The sequence below is a fragment of the Acipenser ruthenus genome, chromosome 8 (assembly GCF_902713425.1).
Source record: "Acipenser ruthenus chromosome 8, fAciRut3.2 maternal haplotype, whole genome shotgun sequence".
Lineage (NCBI taxonomy): Eukaryota > Metazoa > Chordata > Actinopteri > Acipenseriformes > Acipenseridae > Acipenser > Acipenser ruthenus.
The window spans coordinates 1,464,849-1,491,728 of record NC_081196.1 but is presented as its reverse complement, the minus strand read 5'-3'; the positions used below and the strand labels follow the sequence as shown (position 1 = coordinate 1,491,728).

Here is a 26,880-nt window from a genome sequence, read left to right as displayed (position 1 = left end):
AGAGCTATGATAGAACTCAATATTCAATGGGTCAGTCTGAAGCACAACTCTGCAGCCAGAGCTATGATAGAACTCAATATTCAATGGGTCAGTCTGAAGCACAACTCTGCAGCCAGAGCCATGATAGAACTCAATATTCAATGGGTCAGCCTGAAGCACAACTCTGCAGCCAGAGCCATGATAGAACTCAATATTCAATGGGTCATCCTGAAGCACAACTCTGCAGCCAGAGCCATGAGATAGAACTCAATATTCAATGGCTGTTCTTCAGGGCCTAGGTGAAGGCATCTTGACTGGTTCACAAAACACAGAAGAAAGTCACCGATTGTTAATATGAATCATGCCTTGTATTGTTTGGACATGCACTGTAGTTAAGACCTACACATATAGAAAATCAGTAAAGAATGTAAGACTCCTACAGCATATACTCTTACAGTAACCTGGATGATTCCTATATGACTTACAACAGCTGCCAATCAGTTTTCCAAAAGCTGTTATTCTGAGATAACAGGACACAGTACACTTCTGATGAACGAATGGTGGAAAAGCTCAGTTAGAAACACTGTTCATTGGAACTGCTGCTGAGTGACTGATTCCATGCAAGACTCACAGCTGATTCAAAATCCAGGACCTTGAAAAAGGGACAGTCAAAAGTACTTCTCACAAAATAGCTCTGACTATAGAAGATACATGGAGGGTGCTTGAAGACAATGGGCTTGCCTGCCAGTGTCATTCCCTGCTACACTCAATGTGCCCTCAATCACACAGTCAAGCTGTATGTATGACAGGCGTCTCTCTTCTAGTATATATATTGTACCCCTGTTTTTACTCTCCATATTTACAATCTGCAATTGTGTTCCATCACTGCAGCAATCCCCACAACAGTAGAAATGAAGGTGAGTGGGAGCCCTCCAGTCCCAGCGCCAAGCCAATAGTCTCTTTGCCCCCAGGAGCTCAACACCCTGCAGGTGTCTGCTTTGAGCTAAACGTGCGCCTGGCCAGAAGAGTCCGCTGTAGTGCGATGAGGAGACTGTCCCTGTCAATTCTGCTTTCCTAAGCTGTGAGAGTGTCAGAGCCTGTAAACGCTCTGTGTAACCCCGGACAGGATTTGAACCTGCCCTCCCCTGGTCGTAGCTCTGTGGAAACCCAGACAGGATTTGAACCTGCCCTCCCCTGATTGTATGACTCACTCTGTACATCACACAGTAGTGCCTTTACCAGGTAAGGAGCTCATGGGATTATACTAAAGCAAACAAGTCGATGTGAAAAAGTATATATAATAAAGTCTCTTATGTTTTACACAATATGGTCCCTGCTTTTTCTGGTCTTGCTATTTCATTATGTACTCAAAAGCTTGCACTGAATTTGCAGAAGCTGGCCAATGCTTAATTAATTGATACAGTTTTAGTGTTGCACACCCAAACAGGGAAATTACTACAACCTACACAATACTCTCTTGCTTTTTTAACCGACCGGCTCTTTTAAAAGGACATGCCTGCTATGTGAAAAGATCACATTGCATGACCACGTGGGTCTTGAAACAAAGCAGACAAATGAACAGAAATGTCAAATTGCACATTGAATCATGATTATAAGAGCCTTAGAGCGCAATCTCAGGGATTCCAATTAAAGTGCAGCAACTCATCCAATTTATTGCCACCTACCACAGTTTTTAATAAGTGAAGATCTTCCTCAAAGAAAGTTGGAAGGACATGACAGCAGCTGGCTTACTTTTTCATTGAAGATCAGCCCACGTAGCTGTTTCTCTTCTTTCACTGACATAATTTAAGGATCCTAAGTGAGATGTTAAGCCGTCACCAGGCATTCCACAAATTAGATACGCGGCTGTGCCAATTTAGAGGAATTGCAGCTATAGCTATAAATTGAAAAATCAATGGCAAGATGTAATGCTGGATCCCAGTTTTTTTAGTTTATTTAAAGTGATTCTGTTTGGGATGATCTCATGCATCCTGCCCCTTCAACAGACTATTCAGACAAAGGTTTCCCTCAATGAGCTTAATGAAAGGTTCACTCATAAAGATGATCCTTTTTGGTTTCAGTTCACATTTCACCCAAAATTCGTCCCACTTGAGCATGTGAAAACAGCGACTGAGACAAAGAGAATCCTTCACACTTTACATTTAGTATTTACATTTGTGTAAATCGGTGATTTTTAAACTGTGGCCCTCAAGTACTCTCAACAGTTTTTGTTTCAGCTAGGACCTCAATGTTTGTTTTAAACGCGCATTGTTTTCCAGTGCACATAAAACACCACTTACAGACAGGCTGTACAACTTTAAACAGAGAGCAGCAACAGTGATTGCTCTCTAGTCAATGTTAATCAGCAGACTACAAAAGAAAAAGAAAAAGAAAATCATGCATGTGTTTGTGTGCAGTGCATACTGTTAAAATGTCACTCAGGGTTACTTTCCAAAAAAAGGGGCCACATTCCTAAAACTGGGCAAATTTCCAACAAATGGGCTATCGATTCCAAAAACAGGGCTACATTCCAATAAAGGGTCTACTTTCCAAAAAAAGGTTTAACGTCCCACCAAAAAGGGGCTAATTTTCAAAAAAAGGGGCTATCGATTCCAAAAACAGGGCTACTTTACAAAAAAGGGTTTATTGATTCCACAAACGGGACTACTGAAGTTCACAAAAGTCCCTCCCAGACCCTTTTCATTCCCTAGATCTCACGGGCATGTGAAGTACGATGCAACGGTCCTGGATCTCACTGGCACGTACAGTACGATGCAACGGTCCTGGATCTCACAGACATGCACAGTACGATGGGACGGTCCTGGATCTCACAGGCATGCACAGTACGATGCGACGGTCCTGGATCTCACAGGCATGTACAGTACGATGCGACGGTCCTGGATCTCACAGGCATGCACAGTACGAAGCGACGGTCCTGGATCTCACAGGCATGCACAGTACGATGAGACGGTCCTGGACCTCACAGGCATGCACAGTACGATGCGATGGTCCTGGATCTCACAGGCATGCACAGTACGATGCGACGGTCCTGGATCTCACGGGCATGTGCAGTACGATGAGACGGTCCTGGATCTCACAGACATGCACAGTATGATGAGATGGTCCTGGATCTCACAGGCATGTGCAGTACGATGAGACGGTCCTGGATCTCACAGACATGCACAGTATGATGTAACGGTAATTATAAATTTGTTCATATTCCTGGGAGGGAGGCTTTTGCAGATGGCTTGTTTAAACATATTTAGCTTTAGCAGCACGGTACAATGCAGCATGGGACCATAGTTTAGTATAAGCAAAAGAAAAAAAAAATTAAATTAGTTTTAATCATCTCATGTCTACAAATGACCCAGGTGACTACAGTATATCTGAGCTGGTCTATTTCCATCAGCAACATCAATCTAGACACCACTGCGGACCACAGAAAAAAAAAAAAATATATTAAAAAGTATTTAAGGAAAAAAAAAAAAAGATTAACCTTTTGAGTTACCTCTATATTACAGTTGGAACCCTTTAGTCTCAGTACAATAATAAATGACTCGCCTTTTATACATATTTATTTTGAACCGATGAAACATCATTAAAATCTGTTACCAGGTCACAGTGGCTCAGCTACTTAATGCGAAAACTTTCAATCGGTTTCTGAACTGCTAAAACACAGCCCTGAGTGTGGCTGGGCAGGGCAATGAAAGGGAAGCACATTTCTGTCACCTCTAACACCTGCCTTAATATACGTGTAGTCAAATAATTACAAAGAAAAAATAGGGAAGACTTCAATACCAGTACCTGTACGTCTCTGCGCATTAGCTCATTAAAGAATCGAATTGAACAATTAACAAGTTTGTTTCTTTGAACACCAGTCTGCTCAAAATAAACATGTTACTGTAAAAGCAGAGTCACTTTATGACATTATTTTGTTTGCTCCTCAAAAACAAAACGCCAAAAATAAAGGGACTTAATTACAGTATTCCCCCTCCTGTCCCATGGGGGTACAATAATTAGAACCCCTTTAAGGATTTCATTCATCAGACATTCAGATCCTTTTCTGCTGTGTTCTGCTTCCATATACAACAGCACACTGTGCATTATAACCACCAACAACTACCACAAACTGGCATGTTCTGTCCCGTATCTACAACAACGAGAGCTTCTTTCCATCACACTGCTCTCTCTCGGCTGGATCTTCATCATGTGCTGCTAGCAACTCTTTCCCTGGAACCTTTGTCACATGCCATTGCATGCGGGACTATTGCATCTGCTGGCATTGAGCCACCTCGACCCCCCCCCCCCCTCCCCAAGGCCTAGACGGACAGATTAATCTTTACTGCAACTATTTCTGTCCCCTGCCTCGCCCATCAGCGCTCCTTCTCCAGCTATCTGATCTTCTTTATGGCTTTCTGTTTTATGTCTCAGTCATTCGTCAAAGCCCCACAGCGCACAGTGCCACATGTCTCCTGGCTGCAGGCCATCTCGGCAGTGGGGCCAGGTCTGACGACATCATTCAAAACTGGAGACATCTTCACCTTGAATTCAAAATAACTGGGGCTAAAAAAAATTCAATACAAAACATGAGTGTGCTCCGGCGGCCTCCCCCTGAAGCTTCAGCCATAGCAATCTTCAGCTGTGTCTCTGTGTCTTCAGCCACACAGCGGTATTACACAGGTAACAGACCCTTATTTATGATACAGCAAAGTTGCCTCAGACTAGGTCTCCAGGTCTCCCCTGGAACCAGGTTTCAAGCCACTGTTATTGAAAAAGTGGCTTTGTGTTCAAAACTTCAGCTTTACACAGCAGACACTCGAGGTCCTGTTTCTCTGTTATGCCATGCTGGTTCGGTTCAGATTCTGCACAGGTATACACATGCTGGTTCGGTTCAGATTCTGCACAGGTATACACATGCTGGTTCGGTTCAGATTCTGCACAGGTATACACATGCTGGTTCGGTTCAGATTCTGCACAGGTATACACATGCTGGTTCGGTTCAGATTCTGCACAGGTATACACATGCTGGTTCGGTTCAGATTCTGCACAGGTATACACATGCTGGTTCGGTTCAGATTCTGCACAGGTATACACATGCTGGTTCGGTTCAGATTCTGCACAGGTATACACATGCTGGTTCGGTTCAGATTCTGCACAGGTATACACATGCTGGTTCGGTTCAGATTCTGCACAGGTATACACATGCTGGTTCGGTTCAGATTCTGCACAGGTATACACATGCTGGTTCGGTTCAGATTCTGCACAGGTATACACATGCTGGTTCGGTTCAGATTCTGCACAGGTATACACATGCTGGTTCGGTTCAGATTCTGCACAGGTATACACATGCTGGTTCGGTTCAGATTCTACACAGGTATACACATGCTGGTTCGGTTCAGATTCTGCACAGGTATACACATGCTGGTTCGGTTCAGATTCTGCACAGGTATACACATGCTGGTTCGGTTCAGATTCTACACAGGTATACACATGCTGGTTCGGTTCAGATTCTACACAGGTATACACATGCTGGTTCGGTTCAGATTCTACACAGGTATACACATGCTGGTTCGGTTCAGATTCTGCACAGGTATACACATGCTGGTTCGGTTCACATTCTGCACAGGTATACACATGCTGGTTCGGTTCAGATTCTGCACAGGTATACAGTTGCTGGTTTGGTTCAGATTCTACACAGGTATACACATGCTGGTTCGGTTCAGATTCTGCACAGGTATACACATGCTGGTTCGGATCACATTCTACACAGGTACACACATGCTGGTTCGGTTCACATTCTGCACAGGTATACACACCACACATAGGATGTTTAGGGAATCAGTATTATCTTTGTGTTGCCTTGAGGGTAGGATGGGTGATCCATCATCTCGCATTGGTGGCTCAGGGCATGCCTCTCCAGTCTTTATATAATTGAAGAGGCCACACAGGGAGGTTTGAAAGAACGACATTGTAAGAAGGGGGACTGTAATGTTTATTTTTTAATCAAAATAAATGATCTTGCTTGGATAAATGTAGTTGTCCAATATTAAATGAATCACTTTTTTGAACAGGATTTTGGATCTCTAGGGTACAGTACAACACTCCCACCACATACACCTCCCACACCCTCATAAGCATATCTTCCTGCAGTAACTAAATGTTTAATGTTGAGGGCAAGCACGAGGCAGAAACTTCACAGCTTAGCCACTCAGCTGGGTATTAGAATGTTTGAGGTTGCATTAATATCTTAATAACACTGAGATGAATCCCTGAGCCATGATGTGCATTTCAAAGCTACTGCACACAGACTCTAATGCATTGGGCTCCACGGACGCATAGAGCCCTGTATTAAAACAAAAGCAAAGGCTGAGAGAAGAAACCAACTGCAATTGTTAAAAACGAGAAACTAGTAAGAAATAACTGCGCTTACCAGAAGGGTTGTCCCAAAACATGTATTGTCCAAATAATTCAGAGTAACTGCCTTTAAGAAGTATTTGTCGGCAGATGTTAAATAAATCACACCTATTTGTTATTGTGCTGATTTCAAAACAGGAAAAGCTGTCCTTCCCTCACTTTTACAATTGCATGCCAATCAATGGCAATTAGGTTCTGCACTGAGCGTTTTAAAAGCAGACATTCTAACGTACTCCGACTTCTTTTGAAATGGACTCTTCCCAAGCTCGGGCTTACCGCAAATCTTCATGTGTGGAACAGCCTACAGTAGCAGCTGTTTATTTGACAGCAGCAAAGTTGCTATGGCAACACAGAAGTTCCAAGCTACATCGGAAAGTTTCCAACGCAACCCATGTTGAAAAACATAACAAGGAATTTGGCACATTCAGCTGGGCACCACATCAGTCAATTATTTCTTTCTGTGTGCGTTTCTGTTATATTAATACCAGCCATATTAAAATTCAATCTTTGTAATGCATACACACCCAGTACATGAATTACATTCATTTAAAAAATAAATACTAAGCAAACTCATTGATTCCAGTGCTAACGAGAGATGGCACCTGAGTTGACTTATCTTTTACAGTATAAATAATTCATGTTTCATGATTTTATAAGTTGTGAGTAAGTGATCTCAAAATGTACACGATGCCTATTGCCCCCTAATAGATTTGGGAGGAGATGATTCTGCTATGAAGTTTAAAAATGGTTACATAATGACTTTATAAAGTGTTTATAATAATCTATATATAATGAGTATAATAAATGTGTTATTGATGATGTTATTAACAGTTATATACTGTGATTGGAAATAATAACACTGAATGACATTGTCTTTGTTATTGCATGTTATAAGAATGTTATATTGCTGATACATTTACACATTGTTATTTTTGAATAGCATTTAAATACAGTAAAAACAGACAAAGTGCCTAACTACTGTACCTTCAGGCGCCCTTTCTCAGAGAGATCTACCAGTTCCTTTGAATTAGGTGTAACCTACAGCCTGGATTTAAGCCATTTTAAATTACAAAAAAACAAAAAAAGCCAAGACACATGCTGTCCATCAGCCCTAAAGCCTTTAGATCCAACAGGCTCAGAGAACACCTATATAACCTGTATCCATGTTTACAGTAGCAAAGACATGTTTATAGATTGCTTCTAATCACTTAGAACAGAGAGCTAAGAGTTACGTAACCCTTTACGGATCTGTTATAAGTGATTGTAAACAATCTATAAACATGTTATTAATGATGCTCTTAACAATTATAGAATATGATTAGAAATAATAAGACTATTATTATACACTTTTGTCATTGTTTATAATCACTTATAACGGACACCTAAACTAAAGTGTTACCGAAACGGATACTGCCCTCAGCCCGATTCTAATGCCTGTTGTCTTGCCTCTCATTGTACTGTTTGTAATTCTTACAGACACTTGTATTCCTTGAGTGTTCCTTCAGCTGCTCATGTACAATGACAATCACATGCTACTGCAAGGGAACAGGACCTCACCACTACAACGTGTGCTGCAGAACTGCCTAGTTCCACTAGGGGGTGCTGTTAACGCAATGTGGATAAAACACTACACTCATGGCTGAATCGTACAGCTTTCTTAGCAAAGCCATCTGTCGTGTGTTTGCAAGGGGCGTCCTATTTACACAAGCGAGTGTTCTATATGTTGCAGGGGCTGGCAATTTCTGACTCAAAGCACCATCTGATGTATAATTGTTATTGTTTGACATGCAAGGAAATAATTTGCAGGTAAATAAAAAAATAAGTTAAAAAAGCATTTCAAAACTTGCAACCTAATTTTATTGTTATGGATACATGTGTAATAAAATATTCATTTTTTTAACAATAAAATAACCCATATAGCAATTTATAGTGGGGTTCCATTAACTTTAATTAAGTAACATAACAGATGCTGCTTTTATGGATTACTCTCCGTTAATGAACATCCATTTAATTAGATGTAATTTAATTACTGTAATGCAAATCAGACTCATTTTCTACCTTTATGATTATAGTTATAAAGAGACTACATAAAAAAAAAACCTTCCCTCATGCCACAGAAGCCTCAGCCCTTCTATTAGCCCTGATTTCAAACATGTACATAAGGCACCCTGGAAAACTTGATTTATAAATTAATATTACAAACTCTAATATATCACGCATGGGGGTGTCTCTTACTGTTATAAAAAATGTCATCCGGTACAGATTGGGCTTTGAAGCAAACCTGAGTGATTCTGTCTGCTCACATTGTGCAAAATGATTTGTTTTACAATAAGAGAGAGGCACCCTACTCACACTCTATTAACTTATTATAAACCTCAGAAACGAAGATTGTAGTCAGGAAATGCTATTGCACATAGAAAGCGTTGCTGTATATATGCGTCGCGGTGTGTTATAGGCACAGGATGACATCTACACGCAAGAGAGATTTGGACAAATACTTAACGGCCACAGACTGATTTCTCATATGGGATAAACAGTTAAAGGATCACCTGCATGTTCCTAATATTTCATGTAATTTCTGTTTAATACTCTACTGTGTGTGTTCTGTATGGTTCTCTATTGTTATCTTGCGCTGTCACTGGAGTCTGCGCAACACTTATATGCTTCCACACAACCAGCCATGAGGAGTCTTTTCAGAAGTCAGCAAGCATGGCAAACAATGACCTAATCAAAAAAGAACAATAGAGAGCCACACAGAACCCATACTCTGGAGCCTTAAACAGGTAGGAAAGGTAATATTAGCACAATGCAGACAACGTGTCTCTAATGACTGTGCATTTACATAGCAGGGCTCAGGAATGTGTACTTACACATCATTACAATGTACTTAATCTGTGCAGGAGGCTGTGGTCCAGTGGTTAAAGAAAAGGGCTTGTAACCAGGAGGTCTCTGGTTCAAATCCCACCTCAGCCACTGATTCATTGTGTGACCCTGAGCAAGTCACTTAACCTCCTTGTGCTCCACCTTTCAGTTGAGACGTTGTTGTAAGTGACTCTGCAGCTGATGCATAGTTCACACACCCTAGTCTCTGTAAGTTGCCTTGGAAAAAGGCGTCTGCTAAATAAACAAATAATAATACTAATTTTTCTCACGATATAACCCTAACTCTAACCCTAACCCTTTTCGGTTACAGTTGTGCACTTACATATCTAGTGCAAAAACATTCACACTTTAAGTACATTGTAACCATGCATAATAACATTGTAATGATGTGTAAGCACACATGTATTTACTTTATAACTACTATATAAATACACAGTAATTAAAGACGCTTAATGTAAAGTGTTTCCAAACCCTTTAAATGTCAGGATTCATAAAGACAAATGATCTTTTTTTTTTAAGAAAATGGTGTAATCACTAAAATGGCAACTTCTTTTTTTCTTTCTTTTTTTTTTTTTAATCATCTAGATCGACTCTGCGACAATATGGAGAATCTAAACCCCTGATTTCAATATACATATAGCAGGACGTGAAGAGTAATTAGTGTTAATCAAGAAGGTCTCAGCACATGCCATCCATCAGATCAGTAACCTCCCGCAGTCAAACTCAGAGCCGTTCGAGAAGTTACCAGCGAGAGGAAAGCAGCGGAGACTACAGGAGCCTTTGAACCAAAGGTATGACCCACTGCAGGCAAAAGAACAGACGCCCACACCACGCAGCAGCGATTATAAGAAGGCTGTTAGCAGAATCAATTAGCAGCAGCTTGGGGAACAGCGTGAACACACAGCACAGTGTCCTGAGGCTTTCAAACTCAGTTTGTCTCCACAGAATATTAGCTGCCGTACATCCTTGTCTAAAAGTCACCAGACAAAGTTAGCTGAGACCATCAGGGAGGATACAACCCTGAATAGCAAAAGAACAAGGTCACCCTCATTTTTAAAAGCCCAATAGCCAACTGAGCCATACATTTTCCTTTCAGAAAGAATGTTTAGTTTATTCACTTTGTTACCCGCAGGCAGGGCCAGCACAGATACACCTCAATAGTGCAGCACTAATACAAAGAGAGACCTGAGTAGACCAGACTCAATATAACAACGCCACAACGATAAAACAATTCCAAACAATTACTATACATCCAAAATAATATATATTATTTATACAGCACCTTCTCGAATAAATCTATACGGACACCTCCCTTCCACAACAATCAAATCAATTCAACCCCAATATCACGCTCCTATTAAATAAGGAGATGAAGAGCTGCGTTTATGGAAATCTTAGCAGACACCTCGGGATGTCACACGGATTGTAAACCCGTACGACAGCTAAGCTGTAACTGACGTTTTTAATCAGTCTTTCTGACGTGCAGCACATGGCATTAATTAAAGCCAAAAACCAAAGGGCCTCAGCTAATGGAATTTCACATTTCACTCGAGATGCAAAGGTAATAAATAGACTTTAATCACTGGCTCTGATAACAATGGCTTTGCATTTCTAAAGGTGTTGCTGTTTTCCTCTGAAAAGATTCGGACAGGGATTGGTTTCCTGTATCCCTGAGTCTCTTAAGCGGGATGTGCTGTTAGCAGGTCTGTTAATTTTTCCTTCCACTGTACGTGCCTGGCTGAACATCTGGCTGAACATCTGTTTTTTCTATACAAATCCTCTATAACAGGGAGGGCTGACAACATACTCCCCAAGCAAGCATCTTAACCACTGCAAAAAGAAAAAGGGCCATGCTAGTCTACTTGTGAGGCTATAGAAGCCCAACTCAACAGCAGGGTCACACAACAGTACCCTGTTATCCCTGCGTGCCAGTATCTCAGTACTGAACCAGTATCTCAGTGCTAAACCAGTATCTCAGTATCTCAGTGCTGAACCAGTATCTCAGTGCTGAACCAGTATCTCAGTATCTCAGTACTGAACCAGTATCTCAATGCTGAACCAGTATCTCAGTGCTGAACCAGTATCTCAGTATCTCAGTGCTGAACCAGTATCTCAGTATCTCAGTGCTGAACCAGTATCTCAGTGCTAAACCAGTATCTCAGTGTTGAACCAGTATCTCAGTGCTGAACCAGTTTCTCAGTATCTCAGTGCTGAAACAGTATCTCAGTGCTGAACAAGTATCTCAGTATCTCAGTGCTAAACCAGTATCTCAGTATCTCAGTGCTGAACCAGTATCTCAGTATCTCAGTGCTTGAACCAGTATCTCAGTGCTGAACCAGTATCTCAGTGCTGAACCAGTGCCCACAAATGCTAACCCTATAAGAATACAATCCAGGTGTACTGTGTTTTCATTGAGAGCACCATTGGAAACACATCTAGTTACAATACAATCATGCAAGTTGATGCATTTTAAGAAATTGCTGTTCACCACAATGACAAATATAGCTGTGTAACTGTAGGTAATCACAATGTAATCAATTCCTTCTAAAATAAAGTGTTTTACCATTTTCAGGTACAGATATAGGTTCTGAATCACGATGGAGACGTCTCTAACGAACTAACTAATAGTGAAGTAAGTCTAGGCTTCCTTATCACACAGATAAGTGTGATGACAGACCCACCTGTTACACGAAGTTTGTCCGCCCCGACCACCACCTCGTTTTCATTGGCAGAGAAAAGCATTTTCCCCTCGTTGGAGAGGATCTCAAACTGCTGGCCGTGGGCTTGGACTGCTTTTGGACCTGAAAACAAAAGAAATAGTTGAAATCCTGGCAATGAAATCATTTTATACATCCTGGGTACCAGTTCGAAGGTAAATACAGATAGGGTCTATAACCGGGGGTGGCCAATCACGGTCCTGGGGGGCCATTCCACTCCTGGTCTTTGTTCCAACCCTGTTCTAAACCGTTTCATTGAACCAATGAAACCTGCATCCAGGCCCTGAAGTCGTTTATGATCTCATTTTACCTGTCAAACCTGGAGTGGAATAACCCTCCAGGACTGGGATTGAACACCCCTGGTCTATATGGTAAAGTATATGTTCAACTACAACAGCTGGCTGACATGTCATTGTTCTCAAGGTTTAATGCTGCTGCAACAGGATCGAAGTACAACAGGATCTATTTTAATAACCTAAACAGTGGATGATCTTAATACCACCACCCTAAAGTTTACACGCCTCATTTTGCACAAACATAATTTTAATGGATTTTTACCATAAGCAGAAATGTTAATAAGCATGTTAATTAATTCTATATAAACAACACAATTACAATTTAATCTCTGCCAAAATACATGATTGTGATCAATTAATGTTGCAAATGGTCAATATTCCAAGGAGTGGATTCTCACCCCACAAGCTGATTTATTTAGCTTGCCCCGGAATGAACCTGCAGCATTTATGGCTCACTTTACTAATTACAGACAGACAGAAAGATATTTATTGCACGCTAAAATGAGTCTTTATTCGTTTAATAGGTCATAAATTTGAAATCCTAATACATTGCTTATGGCTTTTTAAAGTTATGTTAATATGTGGAGTATCACAGGGTTGAGACCTAGGATCTGTGTTTTTAATCTTAGATATGCAATGCAGTAGCACTTAAAACATGCAATGCATCTTCCCCTTGAACCATGCATGACAGCATTCTATTGTGCTGCACACCAGCACCGCTTTTATCTGCTTAAAAAGGCTGGAAGCAAATATTTTTTCTTTTTCCCCACTTTTCACACAGTAGTGTGCTAATGTATTAGAACACCTCAAGATTTGACATTTATATCCTTTATGTATCTAATTGCATGAAAACCTCTGGGTGTGAGAATTTCAATTTACAGTCAGGCACTAAAACTATCTAATTAATTAGACCAGTGCAGTTTATTTTTACCCTGAACTCAGCTCTCATGCACCGTTAAAAAGGAAACACTCCGGGTGGTTGAAATGAAGTATCCGGGATGTGTGCTATTTTGCTGAGTCATATTTTTGTTGCAACAAATGAACAGGAAAACAGGTCATGCCCAAAGGCAGCTTTTCAAACTCGCTCGCTGTTGCATCCCTGGTGACTCCCATCTGTAGGCTCTCCATAATTCACAATCACACCAAGAACAGGGAACTGCAATGAGAAACCTGTGGGAATCTGAGACGAACAGACACATGACAGGACCAAGTCCACTAAAAAATGTTTAAATGGCTGCAACAGCCACAGATATACCTTTGTTTCGTTTATTTAGTGTGCCCAATTATTTTACCCCCGACTTTCTCCCCAACTTAAACTGTCCAATTATGTTTCCCCTCACTGCATCAATTCCCCACTCCGCTCAGGAGAACTGAAGGTTCAGTGGGCATCCTCCGATCCCACGACCGAGCCAGCTTCCTCTTCTACACCCAGGAACTCGAAAGCGGATGTTACCGAGCTAACGTCCTCTGGAGGATAAAGGCCAGCCCTGCAGGTGTCCGCCTCAGCTCACTGGACACCTGGCCGGTAGGGTCCGCTGTAGCACGATAAGGAGAAACAGTCCCTGCCGGTTTTGCCTCCCTAACCCACAGGAGCACCAAGGCCGATGCAACGCTCTCTCCAGAATCCCCAGTGAAGACCGGCGACTTTGCACAGCCAGGACATGAACCTGCGCTCCCCTGGCTGTATGACACCCTGCACATCATGCGGCCGGGCTTTTACCAGGTGAGCCACTCGGGGAGCGATATACTTCAAATCAACAACATACAAACAGGGACATCAGTAATTGTACCAGACAAGGATCCTAGCTACACTGAAATGCCTTGAACCCGTCACAATCTTTTTCTTTAAATATATCACTAAATTATATCAATATCTACTAACTAGGTTGGTATTTCCTTTGGAAGTATTACATTTCCAATACATCTGTTTTGAGTTTTTTTGTCACGTTAATACACTGGCCTGAAACACATCCCGATTATCCAAGTGTAAGCTCTTTTCAGAGACAGGTTCAACCCCACTGTAGTGCAGGTCTCACAACAGCACTGCATCAGTCTGTGCTCTACAAACTCTGGTCTGGACAAACTGAATGCTAAAGCAAGTTCTTAACACATGCTGGGAAAATGCTTATCCAGTACACTGCTTCCATGTATAACGATCCACAGAAGATGCATAATAGCTTTATGTCTTACACCTAGCCCCCACATGTGGCTTTAATGAGCTGCCGCTACCCAGCTCAAGCTCTCTGTTTCAGCATCCTGCCTGAGGCACTGTGTAGGTCTGGAGCTGGCCAGCCGCTTCTTCCAAGCAGCAAATACATTATTCTAACCCAATCATCCTGCTAATGCAAATTTTAACAACCATCATGCTTTAGATTTGCCAAAAGTATGATTGCCAAGGAGTAGATGCACCTTTGGTTATGAATCCCTTTAGATATATAAAGGGAATGGTTCATGGTTAGTTATTTTATATAGGTATAGCTGCATCTCTTTTACAGGTTTAGAAAGATGTATTTATCATCTCATTCTGTTTATCGGCCAAAGAACACCAAAAACTGCTGAGGCCAAACGGTTTCATGAATAGGGTGCACATGATAAGCATGACCTTGCTCCATTCCACCAATGCTTTTATGCACGATTCCCCATCTACAGATCCATACATCTCCAAGCATCAACTAAACTCTATGAAGAACACTGTATTGAACAAAGCCTCAGGTTACACTTGACCTTACTGTCTTCATTATTAGAGCAGTGTAAACTTACTTTGCTGTTTTTAGTGCTTTTGTCTATTGAGTTTCCTTTCAGGGTTTTTAGGGTTAATGTTTTTGCAAGTGGAGGGTGGTGTTAGGGTGTGCTTATTTTTAAAGCAGATAAAAAGCCTGGTTAAAAGCCACCGCTGGATTTTTAGAGCATTTTACAGCACTGCGGAATCACCCTGGATTGCATCAATCAAAATGTACGATAGTAACATGAAGTTACTAAAATAAAATACGGATTCCTTTACCAAGCTGCCTGCTATCAAGAATGTAGAGTCATGGTATATGGCCTGACTGTATCGACTGAGCCCACTCACCGTTCTGGAAGACCATGTCATGTGCAACTAAACTACCCAGGGCAGCATGGATCAGAATGAGACTGTCCAACAGACAAGCAGCCGGGAACGTAGGAATCATGATTCTCATAGCCTTTTAAATACCATGCAGCTACCTATGTACTAGCATTAATGGACTAGCCTTTATGACACCGGTATCAAATACCATCTAAATCCGAAAAGAGCATGCATGCCATCAAATTACCAAATCCATTTTAGTGCCTGAAATGAAATAGCCGTCTGGGTTTTTGAAGGTCACTTTTATTATTTCAGAATTAGGGGGTGCCAGTGCCTGGCGGGGGGGGGGTGGGGGGGTGGGGGGGGGGTGGTAGCCTTTACAGTATAATGTGGAAATGCCATCAAAATGTAATCGCTTCTGAAATCATTCAATTAGTCTTGCAATTTATCCTTCAACTAATGTATTATTTTCCAAACCCAGCTGGACACCCAGAGGCCTCCAAATAATAGTCTTGATCTGGGTGTCCAACGAAAGTAAAAAATAAAAAAATAAATAATAATATACATATCTTGGCTCTTCGTCTTGGAGATGAAAAGGAAGATATCTGGTTAAATAAAGTTGTAATGGAAATTATCGGGGACAAATGGTAAGCCAAAAGCAAATGGGTTTTCTGAAGTCATTAATTAGGTTTGGTTTGTGAAACTGGCTGCAGGGACTTGGTGGGAAGGACATTACTGAACCCTTCTCACGCAGGCAGCATGCTTCATTAACACCAGGCTGTGCCTATTACAACTTTAATGAACAATCCCTATTGCTTCCAAGCACAACAATACCAGCCTCAGAGCAATCTGTGTCTATTAAGTCACACTGATCTGGGCTCTGAGACCCTGCAATGACACGGTCCAATTAGCTGAACACTGTCCTCTAAAAAATAAAGCTTGCGCCTTTAAAAAAAATTATTATAATTGGACACCACAATCATCAGGGATATACAGTGTGTGCTGTAATGTGTTAAGTGTTTAGTTCAGGGCCATTCCACTCCAGGTTTAACAGGTAAAATGAGATAATTAACTACCTTAGGGTCTGGATGGAGGTTTAAGTGGTTCAATTAAACAATTTATAACAGGGCTGGAACAAAGACCAGGAGTGGAATGGCCCTGCAGGACTGTGATTGGCCATCCCTGGTCCAGTCCTATTGGTATATGTTCTGTGAGAATCTCTGGTGTTGGACTTCAAATCTTATTTCTAGTGGGATTGTGGTGGTCAAGCTGAAGCTGGTGGCTTATGAGTTCTGCACCATGGTCTAGCTACCCACTCTTGGAATCGGACATTACTGGTTTCAGGTATTTGTCCTATATGAATGACTTGTCTGCTTTTGCCCTTGATTTTTATAATGTTGTTTCTTGCCGTCTTGTTAAATGAATACATTTGAAATGTGTGTTGCGCAGGGATACTATGTACAGCATGAATGAGAGTTAATGCGACTTAGGAGTTTGCATGGGCACATATTAGGGGTTTGAGTGAGTGTGACAAACTCCCTGAGCTGCACTTCTTCACATCCAGTGCGCTGTTTTAATTTCATGATTTCCAGTTCAGTGAGACAGAACTCTGTATTGAGCTATAATGAGCTTCATGGCTCTGTATGTCTCGTGTACAAAAGTGATTAACCAAAACATTCCTTCAAACAGTCACTCTGTGGATTTTTAATAAACCCAGTAAAGCAATCAGTCTTGTTACTGTGAATTCATAGAACAAAACAAAAAAAACAACTAATTATTATTTCCCTTGAGGCCTAGATTAAAAACACTATATTAGTCAATCACATTAATATCGCCCTGACACTTTGGATTAAGGTGTGCATTGATTTTTAATAAGGTTTAATTAGAGCAAAAACATGTTTTAATTCATTATGAAATGCTGATGTGAAAAAATATTCAAAATTACATAATGATCAATAATGACTTTGTTTGAAAGCTCAAATTAACTTTCAGGTTATTATAAAGCCTTCAGCCTTGCTTAAAATTGATAGAATTCCTTTAAACCTGTTCGTTAGAAATATAGTTGTGAAACATGAATGGGTGCTGCTCAGAAGACCATGGTTTGTGACCATGCTACGGCACACTTCCCCTCAGAGTTTCTTAAACACCAACATGAATGGGTGCTGCTCAGAAGACCATGGTTTGTGACCGTGCTACAGCACACGTCCCCTCACAGTTTCTTCTCCTGAGGAAACCGCATCTTACCTACTGTTAGTCTGCCCGTCACGTTCCCGTTCATGTCACGAGCATCGACCACGATGTTTTGAGATGAATGCAGAAGCAGGGATGAGTCCTGCAAAGACAAAGAAGACAAGGATCAAATCCGCATCGCGCTTGATGGAGGATTGATCAGCTTGAATAGAACAAGGGGAGATTTCTGTAGCAGGGCTGCTTCCTCCTCTTCACAGCGAATTAATGTTTGAGGTGCTTCATCAGATGAACAAAATTGCAATAAAAATTCCATCAAGGCTGGCTCAAAATACCGATAATAACAGGGCCAGTCGTTTAGGAGTAATGAAGACATTCTTTCAGCACCCAGCATTGTATTAATTATAGTGATCACACATAGTGATGGCGTGATACCAGGCACTGACCTGGGAAGGCTGATTCCAGTGTTGCCATTTCGATACTGAATGAAGAGGTTCATCACTGTGGCTGCTGGAAAGGCCCTCGATCTGTCTGTTTGTGACATACAGGCCAGGCTGTGAACACGACTTTCACGTCAAGATAAAGATTCGAATTCTACAAGATCTCACGTCCCAATTGGCTAATACAAAAAAAAAATATCTACAGATGAACGGTCAATTGTCCCCTCTGATGACACCACCAATATTGTTTTTAACAACAGTTCATTTAAAAAAGGTTTAAAAATACAAATATTGACTATAACTGTTTGGAATGAATTGGCTCAGTCCATTGGATTGAATGAAAAGACAAGGGCTGGATGCATTTAAACTCCAATCTATAGTATCTGTGCCTCTCTTACCCCAATAAACTGGGATTGTATTTCATCTCCACACACAGAGAACGCCCATACAATGAAGTCAGCTAGTTTTATAACATTAAAACTTATAAAAGTTTCCCATTGTAAAAGCATAGCAGAGTGTAATAAAGCACAGTGAAATCACAGTCAAGCATATGCAAGCATTGTAAACAATAATGATGTATGATAAAGCATATTAATAAACATGACAAAAAAGGGTAAACTATGGTAGATGCATAGTGTAACAATGGGAAAAGCATGATAAAACTGCAAATACACCATGCAAAAATACTGTGGTAAACTTTTATATGGGAGATTCACCTCTGGAAACAGAGAGGTGGAAATAGATGCCACCGGTTATTTGTTTTCAGAGCTCCAGTCCAGTATTGCATTGACCATAACTGCCCAAACAGGAGAGGGATTCCCTGGCTGTTATGGCGACTGTCTCTCACCATCTACATCATTGTTGGCACAGGTCTTGTTGATGCTCCCTTTGCACCACTGAATTTAAAATGCAAACTTACTGAGTTAAAACACAAAACACACTTAGCAGAGAACACTGACGTTGTGTAATGTATGCTGCTCTACAAATTATGTATGGGCCTAAAATCCCCTGCGGTTCAACTAATGTTTTCCTTGGTTATTTTACTTCTCCAAATATTGATTAAGAAACCCTTACGAAAGTACATTACAACCCATTAAAATTACACAATACCTTTATATTAGAGCAGAGTAGAGAGACGGACAGCTCCTTCAAGTATTTATTAGAATAGATCAGCGGCAGAGCTTGGAAATCAAGTCATAAACTTGGTCTGGTGTACTTTATAAGAGACTTCATTAACAGCGCCACTGTGCACAGCTCACATTTCATCTTTTAATGTAGCTGATGTGGGTTCCCTTCTTTTTTCCAATTACAGGCGAATGTGCCGATAGCATGAAACTCTTACACCGCGATCGTTTTAAGGTTAAGTGTCGCCTTCTAATAGTTCAAGCAAAAGCGAGCACAACATAATTACCACCACTGTGTTACGCTCATTATAAAAATTCCATGTATTCCCAGATTTACAGCAGTGTAACACAGTTCTGCTCTAATTGGTTGACATTATATTGGTCGGCTTTATTTCACTTTATTTTTTTTTTCCTGATCCACATAATCTAATAGAATAAACCCAGATGTAGTAAAGACATTATCAGGAGAGCACGCCAACTGCTATTGTCTTCTGACTTGATTGTATACAGTGTGATATCGATTTTAATGATGTAGGTTTTTGTGAATATGGCCTAATGTTGTTGTTGTATGCGGTTACCTTTTCCCAATGCATGCAAAGCTGAGGGAACATGAAGCCACTTTGTGGCTTGGTTTCAGGAGACTAAGTTTCAGGCCACTGCACGGCACACCAGGGGAGACTCGGGGTTTGATGCAGCAAAGTTGCCTCAAACCAGGTCTTCCGCTGGTCTCCTGGAAGCAGTTTTCAAGCCACTGTGCCAGAGAAAGTGTCTTTGTGTTCCCTCAGCTTTAGGCTCATTATTGTCTGGCCTAGAAGAACAATGTTTTAGTCCCAAACACTGATATAGAAATAATATTTATTGAAAAAAACTCAGAGATACAATAAAGCAACCATATCAAAAAAAGATGCTTCACAACACCAGACTGTCACAAAGGAGGAATAAATAAATGACCCTGGAAAAAAAAAAGAGCGAAAAAAAAACAAAAAACAGGAGAATTCCGGGCACAACAGCCTCTCTTATATACTGTCTGTAGCCAGCTATCATTCATCAGATCCCAACTGCATTAAAATCTATTCAAATAACCTTCAGAACAGTGCATACCTCATATTGCAATGCAAAACATTTTCCTCTCACGGGACAGTGCCAAAATGAAATGCATTAGGAACTGACTTGTCTCAGATAAAAATAAATTTTGCAATGAGATGATGAGGAGTAACCTTCTCACACATAATCCAGCTTTTTCAGGACAAATGGGGTGTTCAAGCTTTCTGTGCTAGTAGCTATAAAAGCAAATGCATGACAGGCTGTAGACTGGGTTCCTTCAACTAAAGACACCATTGCTTTAGGATCTGAGGAAACAAGCAGATATTAACCAGTGTCATTATTCTCTTTCTTCTCCTGGCAAAGAAAGACTGTAAAGCTCAAGTCCACTGTCTTGTGTGAATGGTGTCAGAGGAAACCAGGACCAACCCATTGGACTCCCCACCTCCCCCTGCACGGTGTACTGGTAGATATCCCATTCATATATACTGCAGATAAAACAGCAGGTTGTGATGATGACTCTGTCCCTTAGCATGAGAGACCGGTCTGTCCTGAAGCACACAGTGTCCCACATTATCTCATGACAATCTCCAGCCATTGCCTAGAACTCTTAATGCATACATCTGTCTCTTTTACAAGTCACCACCATACATAAAACACATAACGAGATCATTATAAATCACTATACATATAACGTCCCTACAGGCCAAGCGATCTATTCACCTATACTCTTAGATGTTTTATTTGACTGTACAAAGCCTCATAGAGGTGGCTGCTCCATTATTTTAACACAGAGTTTAAAATGAAAAATCAAACGTCTAACTCTGTACATGTTGTTGCAAGTTGTCTTGTGACAATCCATTTATTTTCTCCGAAATAACCCCCCCCCCCCCCCCCCCATGTGTTTCTGACAATCAAAAGCATATTTGTAGCAAAATGGGATGTTAGCAGCATCAACTTACTATTCTGGAGTGAATTTCTTTGGCGTACAGCGGAAATAGAAATTCAGACTCTCCTTCTAGTCGAAGCCCATCTTTAGTGACTTTCAATAGTCCCATTCCTTCCTGTAGAAAAACAAGAAAACTTTTTTTTATACAATTTAAAGTCAATAAGACATCAAGTAACATATTTTCAAAACGTTTCCTCCATTCCTTAATGAACTATTTTTTGAAAGCAGAGAAAATCATGTTAAACAAAACACACTGAGAGTGCTGAAGAGAACTGGAAATATATAACTTAGCTGTTTGGTTGTAGTTTTGTAAAATTCTCAGTTGGCAATTCAAATTACCGCTTTCAAAAAATACTAGAAGATAATTAAAGACTGGAGCAGACGCTTTGAAAACATGGCCCTGATACATTTTCTGTTATAACAATAACACGGGGTCGTTCAAGTATTACATCATCAAGATTAGGTTCAATTATATTTATTTTTCAAATAATATAGAGCTGAAGACACGGCAGAGCTGAAGACACGGCAGAGCTGAAGACACGGCAGAGCTGAAGACACGGCAGAGCTGAAGGCACGGCAGAGCTGAAGGCACGGCAGAGCTGAAGACACGGCAGAGCTGAAGACACGGCAGAGCTGAAGGCACGGCAGAGCTGAAGACACGGCAGAGCTGAAGACACGGCAGAGCTGAAGCCACGGCAGAGCTGAAGCCACGGCAGAGCTGAAGCCACGGCAGAGCTGAAGACACGGCAGAGCTGAAGACACGGCAGAGCTGAAGGCACAGCAGAGCTGAAGACACGGCAGAGCTGAAGACACGGCAGAGCTGAAGACACGGCAGAGCTGAAGACACAGCAGAGCTGAAGACACGGCAGAGCTGAAGGCACGGCAGAGCTGAAGACACAGCAGAGCTGAAGACACAGCAGAGCTGAAGACACAGCAGAGCTGAAGACACGGCAGAGCTGAAGACACGGCAGAGCTGAAGGCACAGCAGAGCTGAAGACACAGCAGAGCTGAAGACACAGCAGAGCTGAAGACACAGCAGAGCTGGGTTGTGCCCCATAGTGACAACTCATTCTAAACAACTTTGCAGTTTTTCCATCTTTCAATAGGCCCTGGAACATGCCTTCACACACTGCAGCAGGCCTATGAAAAATTAAAGTTCATTAAAACTTGCCGTGGCTCAATTACTCCTTTCAAGTGCTGGGAGACAGTTCATCACCCTTAGCTTAATAGGAGCCGTGACATTTTACTGACCACTCAATTACTGCATTTAACTTTTCCCTTCAGCAAATAAAAAAAAAAAAACTGCATCCAGTGGGAATGGTCCAAATTGCCCTTTCATGCACAAAAAAACCCTGGAATACCTTGGAAATAAAGTAGTTTTGGACACATAATAAAGATACTTTTCATTGAATTGTTTTCAAATGTGTTTTCCATTGCTTTATATTTATGAGGTTATCACGAATAGTCACCTTGTATATGTCCCCACATAAAGACTAGAAGAGAGTTTTTATCCGTCCCCATATGAGGCTGCCATGCATGAAAGGGTTAAAGAACACCAGCATTACTATGGAATCGAGGGCTTGAGACACAGAAGGGGGTGGAAAGACTCAGACACCCTCCCAATCGAAACACACTTCAGAAATCCAATTCAACATCTTCTGATCCACGCAAGTCAGAAATTGCATAGCAACACCATGGTATCCCAGCTGTAGCACAGCATTTATTTCTTTATTTATTTATTAAATGCAGAGCCATTGTGTAATATTGCAATTGTAACATCAGACACCACTTTGTACTGTAAACACCCTATTTGAAAAGCAATGCCGGTAAATCAATCTTCAGTACCCACGATGGTGCTGTAAAGCAACCAGTAAAGACAGCTTCCATTCAATGTCTCTAGGCTTCCAAACGACTCCTAAGAAGCTGTTAATTGTACTGGGAGCCTCTTCTGCAGCTGCAATTACTGAGGGGCAGACTGCTGAAGGACGTCAATAAGACATATATTATTTGCTGATTTAACGAGGCAGACTAAGCCAGCATGTTTCATGTACCTCGATATTAAGCTAACTTGGATAATTGAACTCCAAATTGCACTGTTCTGGTCTGATAGATCATCAGTGCACCTGTTTTAAAAAGGGTTCAAAGTTTATTTTCTTTCAAGCACTGTTTATCTTTAAGTGCCATTGTCCTCATTTCAGGACAGGTTACTTTGTAATTTTTGGGGGGCATTTTTAACTGGCCTCTACCTGCTATTTTATTTTTCTCTAACTATATTGCTGTGATAACTTACTCTAATTTAGTTAACTGCAAAAGTGAAGTCTAAATGTAACTGTTAATTCTGTAAACACAGCCCTTGAGATGCTTTTATGACGCCTCAATATAAAATAAGAAACTGAAGCCTAAAAATGATTTCCTGGTGTTTTCCTCCCCACAGTGAAGATAAAGCTCCATTTTCTATGTGTTGAGCTTCATAGCCGCCATAAATGTCGCTGCTTGATTACGGGCATGTCTAACTTGACTGTCCTCGAAATAGGATGCAGTAGTTTGTAGCCAAAACTAAATTCCTTCAAAAAATCCTGGTCTAGATTTGCGAAGCTATTTACTCCAGATCATCATTAGCATTATTTCTGTGTGACTGGAACAAACACCATTAACAACATACCATCCCCTCACCATTTCATCTGTAAAGAGTTGTTCCTTGCCGTCTGTCCCAAGTCTACGTGCACTTGGTTTCCGAGTGTGTCCTCTGGACCTGGTTTCTGTGCTGCACTTAAAGCACTGGCCAAGGTGTTAGGTGGGGGTAACACTGAAAAAGTGACAGTTAAGCTCAGAAACTGGTGATCAACTAACCGCACATCACGTAATTGTGAAAATGTACAGAAGTGCAGTTGCTGTTGCAATCAATTTACATATAAATGACATTTTAGAATATTAATAAATATATCTTTTTTTTTTTAATTCCAAGCAGTTTTTAAAATATAGCACACAAACAGCTAAGTGTTACAAAACAGTGAGTTCACACACAGAGCAGCTATTGGCCTGCTTGACTGTTTTTACCCAAACTATTCTGTCAGGTTAGCCATCGTTCTGCTCTTGTGTTAAGTGCACCTGCCACCTTGTCCTCAAGAACACCTCAAAACTAAAACTCACTTTTCCCTTTACTTTGGATGGCTTATCATTATGCAATAAAAATACATTTAAACAGAGTTCAATTTGTTCGCAATGACAGAGGCCTGTGCCATAAACCCACAAATGGCAACTCCTTGAAACAATTATGTATCAATAAATAAAGTCCTCAGGCACTTCAGAGGATGAAACTGCATTTATTTATCACTGGCTTTGATATTAATGCCTATGCTTCTGCATGATAACACCGAACCCGAGCAAGGTCAGTATCATCCCTCCAAAGAGCATTTGAAAATGCCACGGAATTGACGTTTCCATTAATAAAGGAGAATCCATACAGAAAGGTATAGATCAGATACTGCTCTTCACTCTTTCTATGTTTATTCATACAGACTTGGTGGCAAAGCTTCCGGGCCAGAGCATAGTTTGAAAGGCCATTTGTCAAAATATAAAACATGTATAATATGCCTGTACAAGGAGATAAATCTGAAACATTTTACTAAGGAAACCTGTGCCTGTATAAGGTGTCCCTTTATACCGTGGAACCAGGTACCAGACTGCCTGGCTGTGGCTCCCATTTGCCCCATAATGCCATTCCATTAGCACTTTCATTCTCATTATAAGACAGAACACAGATAGTACAGTCTCGTGACTATGGCTCCTGACAGTAGTGTTATAAAGGGGGGAGCACTGACCTAAAAAATCTTTCTGGTAGGCTAGTATAGAAATATCAGTGTGTAATACACCATACAGTATCAAAAGCAGATATATGCATACTGCAATCATAAAAGGTCAATTATCTTGAATATTTTTTGTGGATTCCTGTGTTTTGCTCAGATTCTCATGCATCCTGTTATTGCGTTTCCCTTTTCAGAACATCAGAGCTCCACGGGCTTGTTTACAGTTCATTTATGTTCTGCAAATTCCCTCATTGGCATTAAGTGGGTTAATCCTGTTTTCTGTCTTCATAAACTGCACGCGTGTGATGGCTGGTTGGAAACAAAAGCCTACAGAGATCAATCTCCACATAGTGCAGTTCTCCCTTGTTGTTACATAATTCGACAATCCACTCATGTGTTTAATTCCCAGTCAGGCCAAACTGCACATGTGCTACACTTTATTTGTAAGGACGGTTCTCTAATTCATTGCTCTCAATATCCCACACTTTATCACACAGCGATTTTATTTTTATTATGTGGGGAATGGATAGGACGCCGAAACACCGAAGATGGGATGGTCCACCTGATAACCCCTGTGAAGGGCTCCACCCAGCCCATTCCAGACGGCTGCCATGCTGAGGCGCTAGGGAGGCGACACTTTGGTTGATCCCTGGAGCCAGCATTATACTTCAGCCACGTTACCTGGCTCTAGAGGCTCATATATTACAGTGAAGCTACGTCTTGGTTGGTCCCCACGACTACTATCTCATTTTATCTTTAAAGCAAAGTCCAATATTAGCATAAAGTAATTAACAGCCACTCGCACGTAATGAAAATCATTACGATACTATACTGTTCACAGATGATGATAACTTCAAAATAATTGCCTCAAATTCATATTTGTATTGGAAGAGTAACACCTTAAGACAGCATGTTTTGTTCTAGTTTTAAAGATGAAACACCCTAGGAATCACAGCTATTCCACTGAAATTCATATAAACTAACCATCACTATTTTAAGGTCATTGTCTGCATCATCAACAGCTTCCAAGAAAAAAACTACAACAACAAAGTAAAACTAACAAAACAGGAATGAGCAAGGAGACACGCAGGATTATTTCACAACTGTATGTCGCTGATTGACAGCTGAGGTACGGTCCATTTTGCTTTACATGGATTGGGTCACTTGTGTGAATCTGCTGCAGTGTGTCGAATGAGACATTACAATCGGTCTCTATTTATCCTCTGCTAAAAAGTCCACAACAGAAGCAAAAGCAGCAAAGCAAGGTGTGCGAAAAAATCAACCAGGCCAACACAGAACAGTGAAAGAAAATGATACAACCCAAAAATCAAAACCCCTACGCCTCATCAGGTCTGCTCATTACCTCATTACTGTTCAACGATATAAATCTATTAGATGCAATAACCACAAAAATTGATCTTCTGACCTATTCTTTAATGCAGCTCACTGACCAGAGCAAAATCCTAATATAATTTCTTCAGGATAACTGAACCTTGTGTTCAGGCTCAATGGCATTTGGACTGGGTCATCATACTACCATCATGTTTTTTCTTTGTTTTTCAGAGTTATGTGAATATGGCCAGGCTACATTGGATAAATGAAGGAGAAGCTGCTAGACTTCCACAGTCCATTGAAGTGCATTTGTTTGCATGCACAGAACATGAACGCTCAAACCCTTTCCTCCATCACATGTGGTTTCTGTAGCATCATCCTCAAATGTTTTCTGTGAGGTGTTGATCTTCGATGCCCTTCGATGTGTCATCTAAAGGTTAGTACAAAGTTGGCTGATTAGGTTCAGTACATAAACCCTAGCAAGATTCTACTCTGCTCCCATAGCTGTGTGCATCACTACAAGATAACCTTGATGTTCACATTTGCTCCATTTTGACATCTCAATCCGTTCACGTCATTCAGAACGGCTTTTCAATTTGTTTAATAATATGGTATAACACCCCTGTCCATGACAGCTTTGACACAATCCACAGGTCAGCTCCAAAT

General features: G+C 40.9%; 1 protein-coding gene across 4 annotated transcripts in view; it reads right to left on the bottom strand.

Annotated features, from left to right (window-relative positions):
- The window catches only part of LOC117972793 (gamma-sarcoglycan-like), a 65,001-nt gene that overhangs the window by 7,716 nt on the left and 30,405 nt on the right, over window positions 1-26,880 (bottom strand). For all 4 annotated transcript variants that reach the window (XM_059027965.1, XM_059027967.1, XM_059027966.1 and 1 more), the window contains exons 3-5: window positions 21,090-21,191; window positions 17,580-17,667; window positions 11,958-12,077 (exon numbers count right to left, since the gene is read on the bottom strand). In XM_059027965.1, the coding sequence (XP_058883948.1) occupies window positions 11,958-12,077; window positions 17,580-17,667; window positions 21,090-21,191 (310 nt within the window). The remainder of the gene's footprint in view (window positions 1-11,957; window positions 12,078-17,579; window positions 17,668-21,089; window positions 21,192-26,880) is intronic.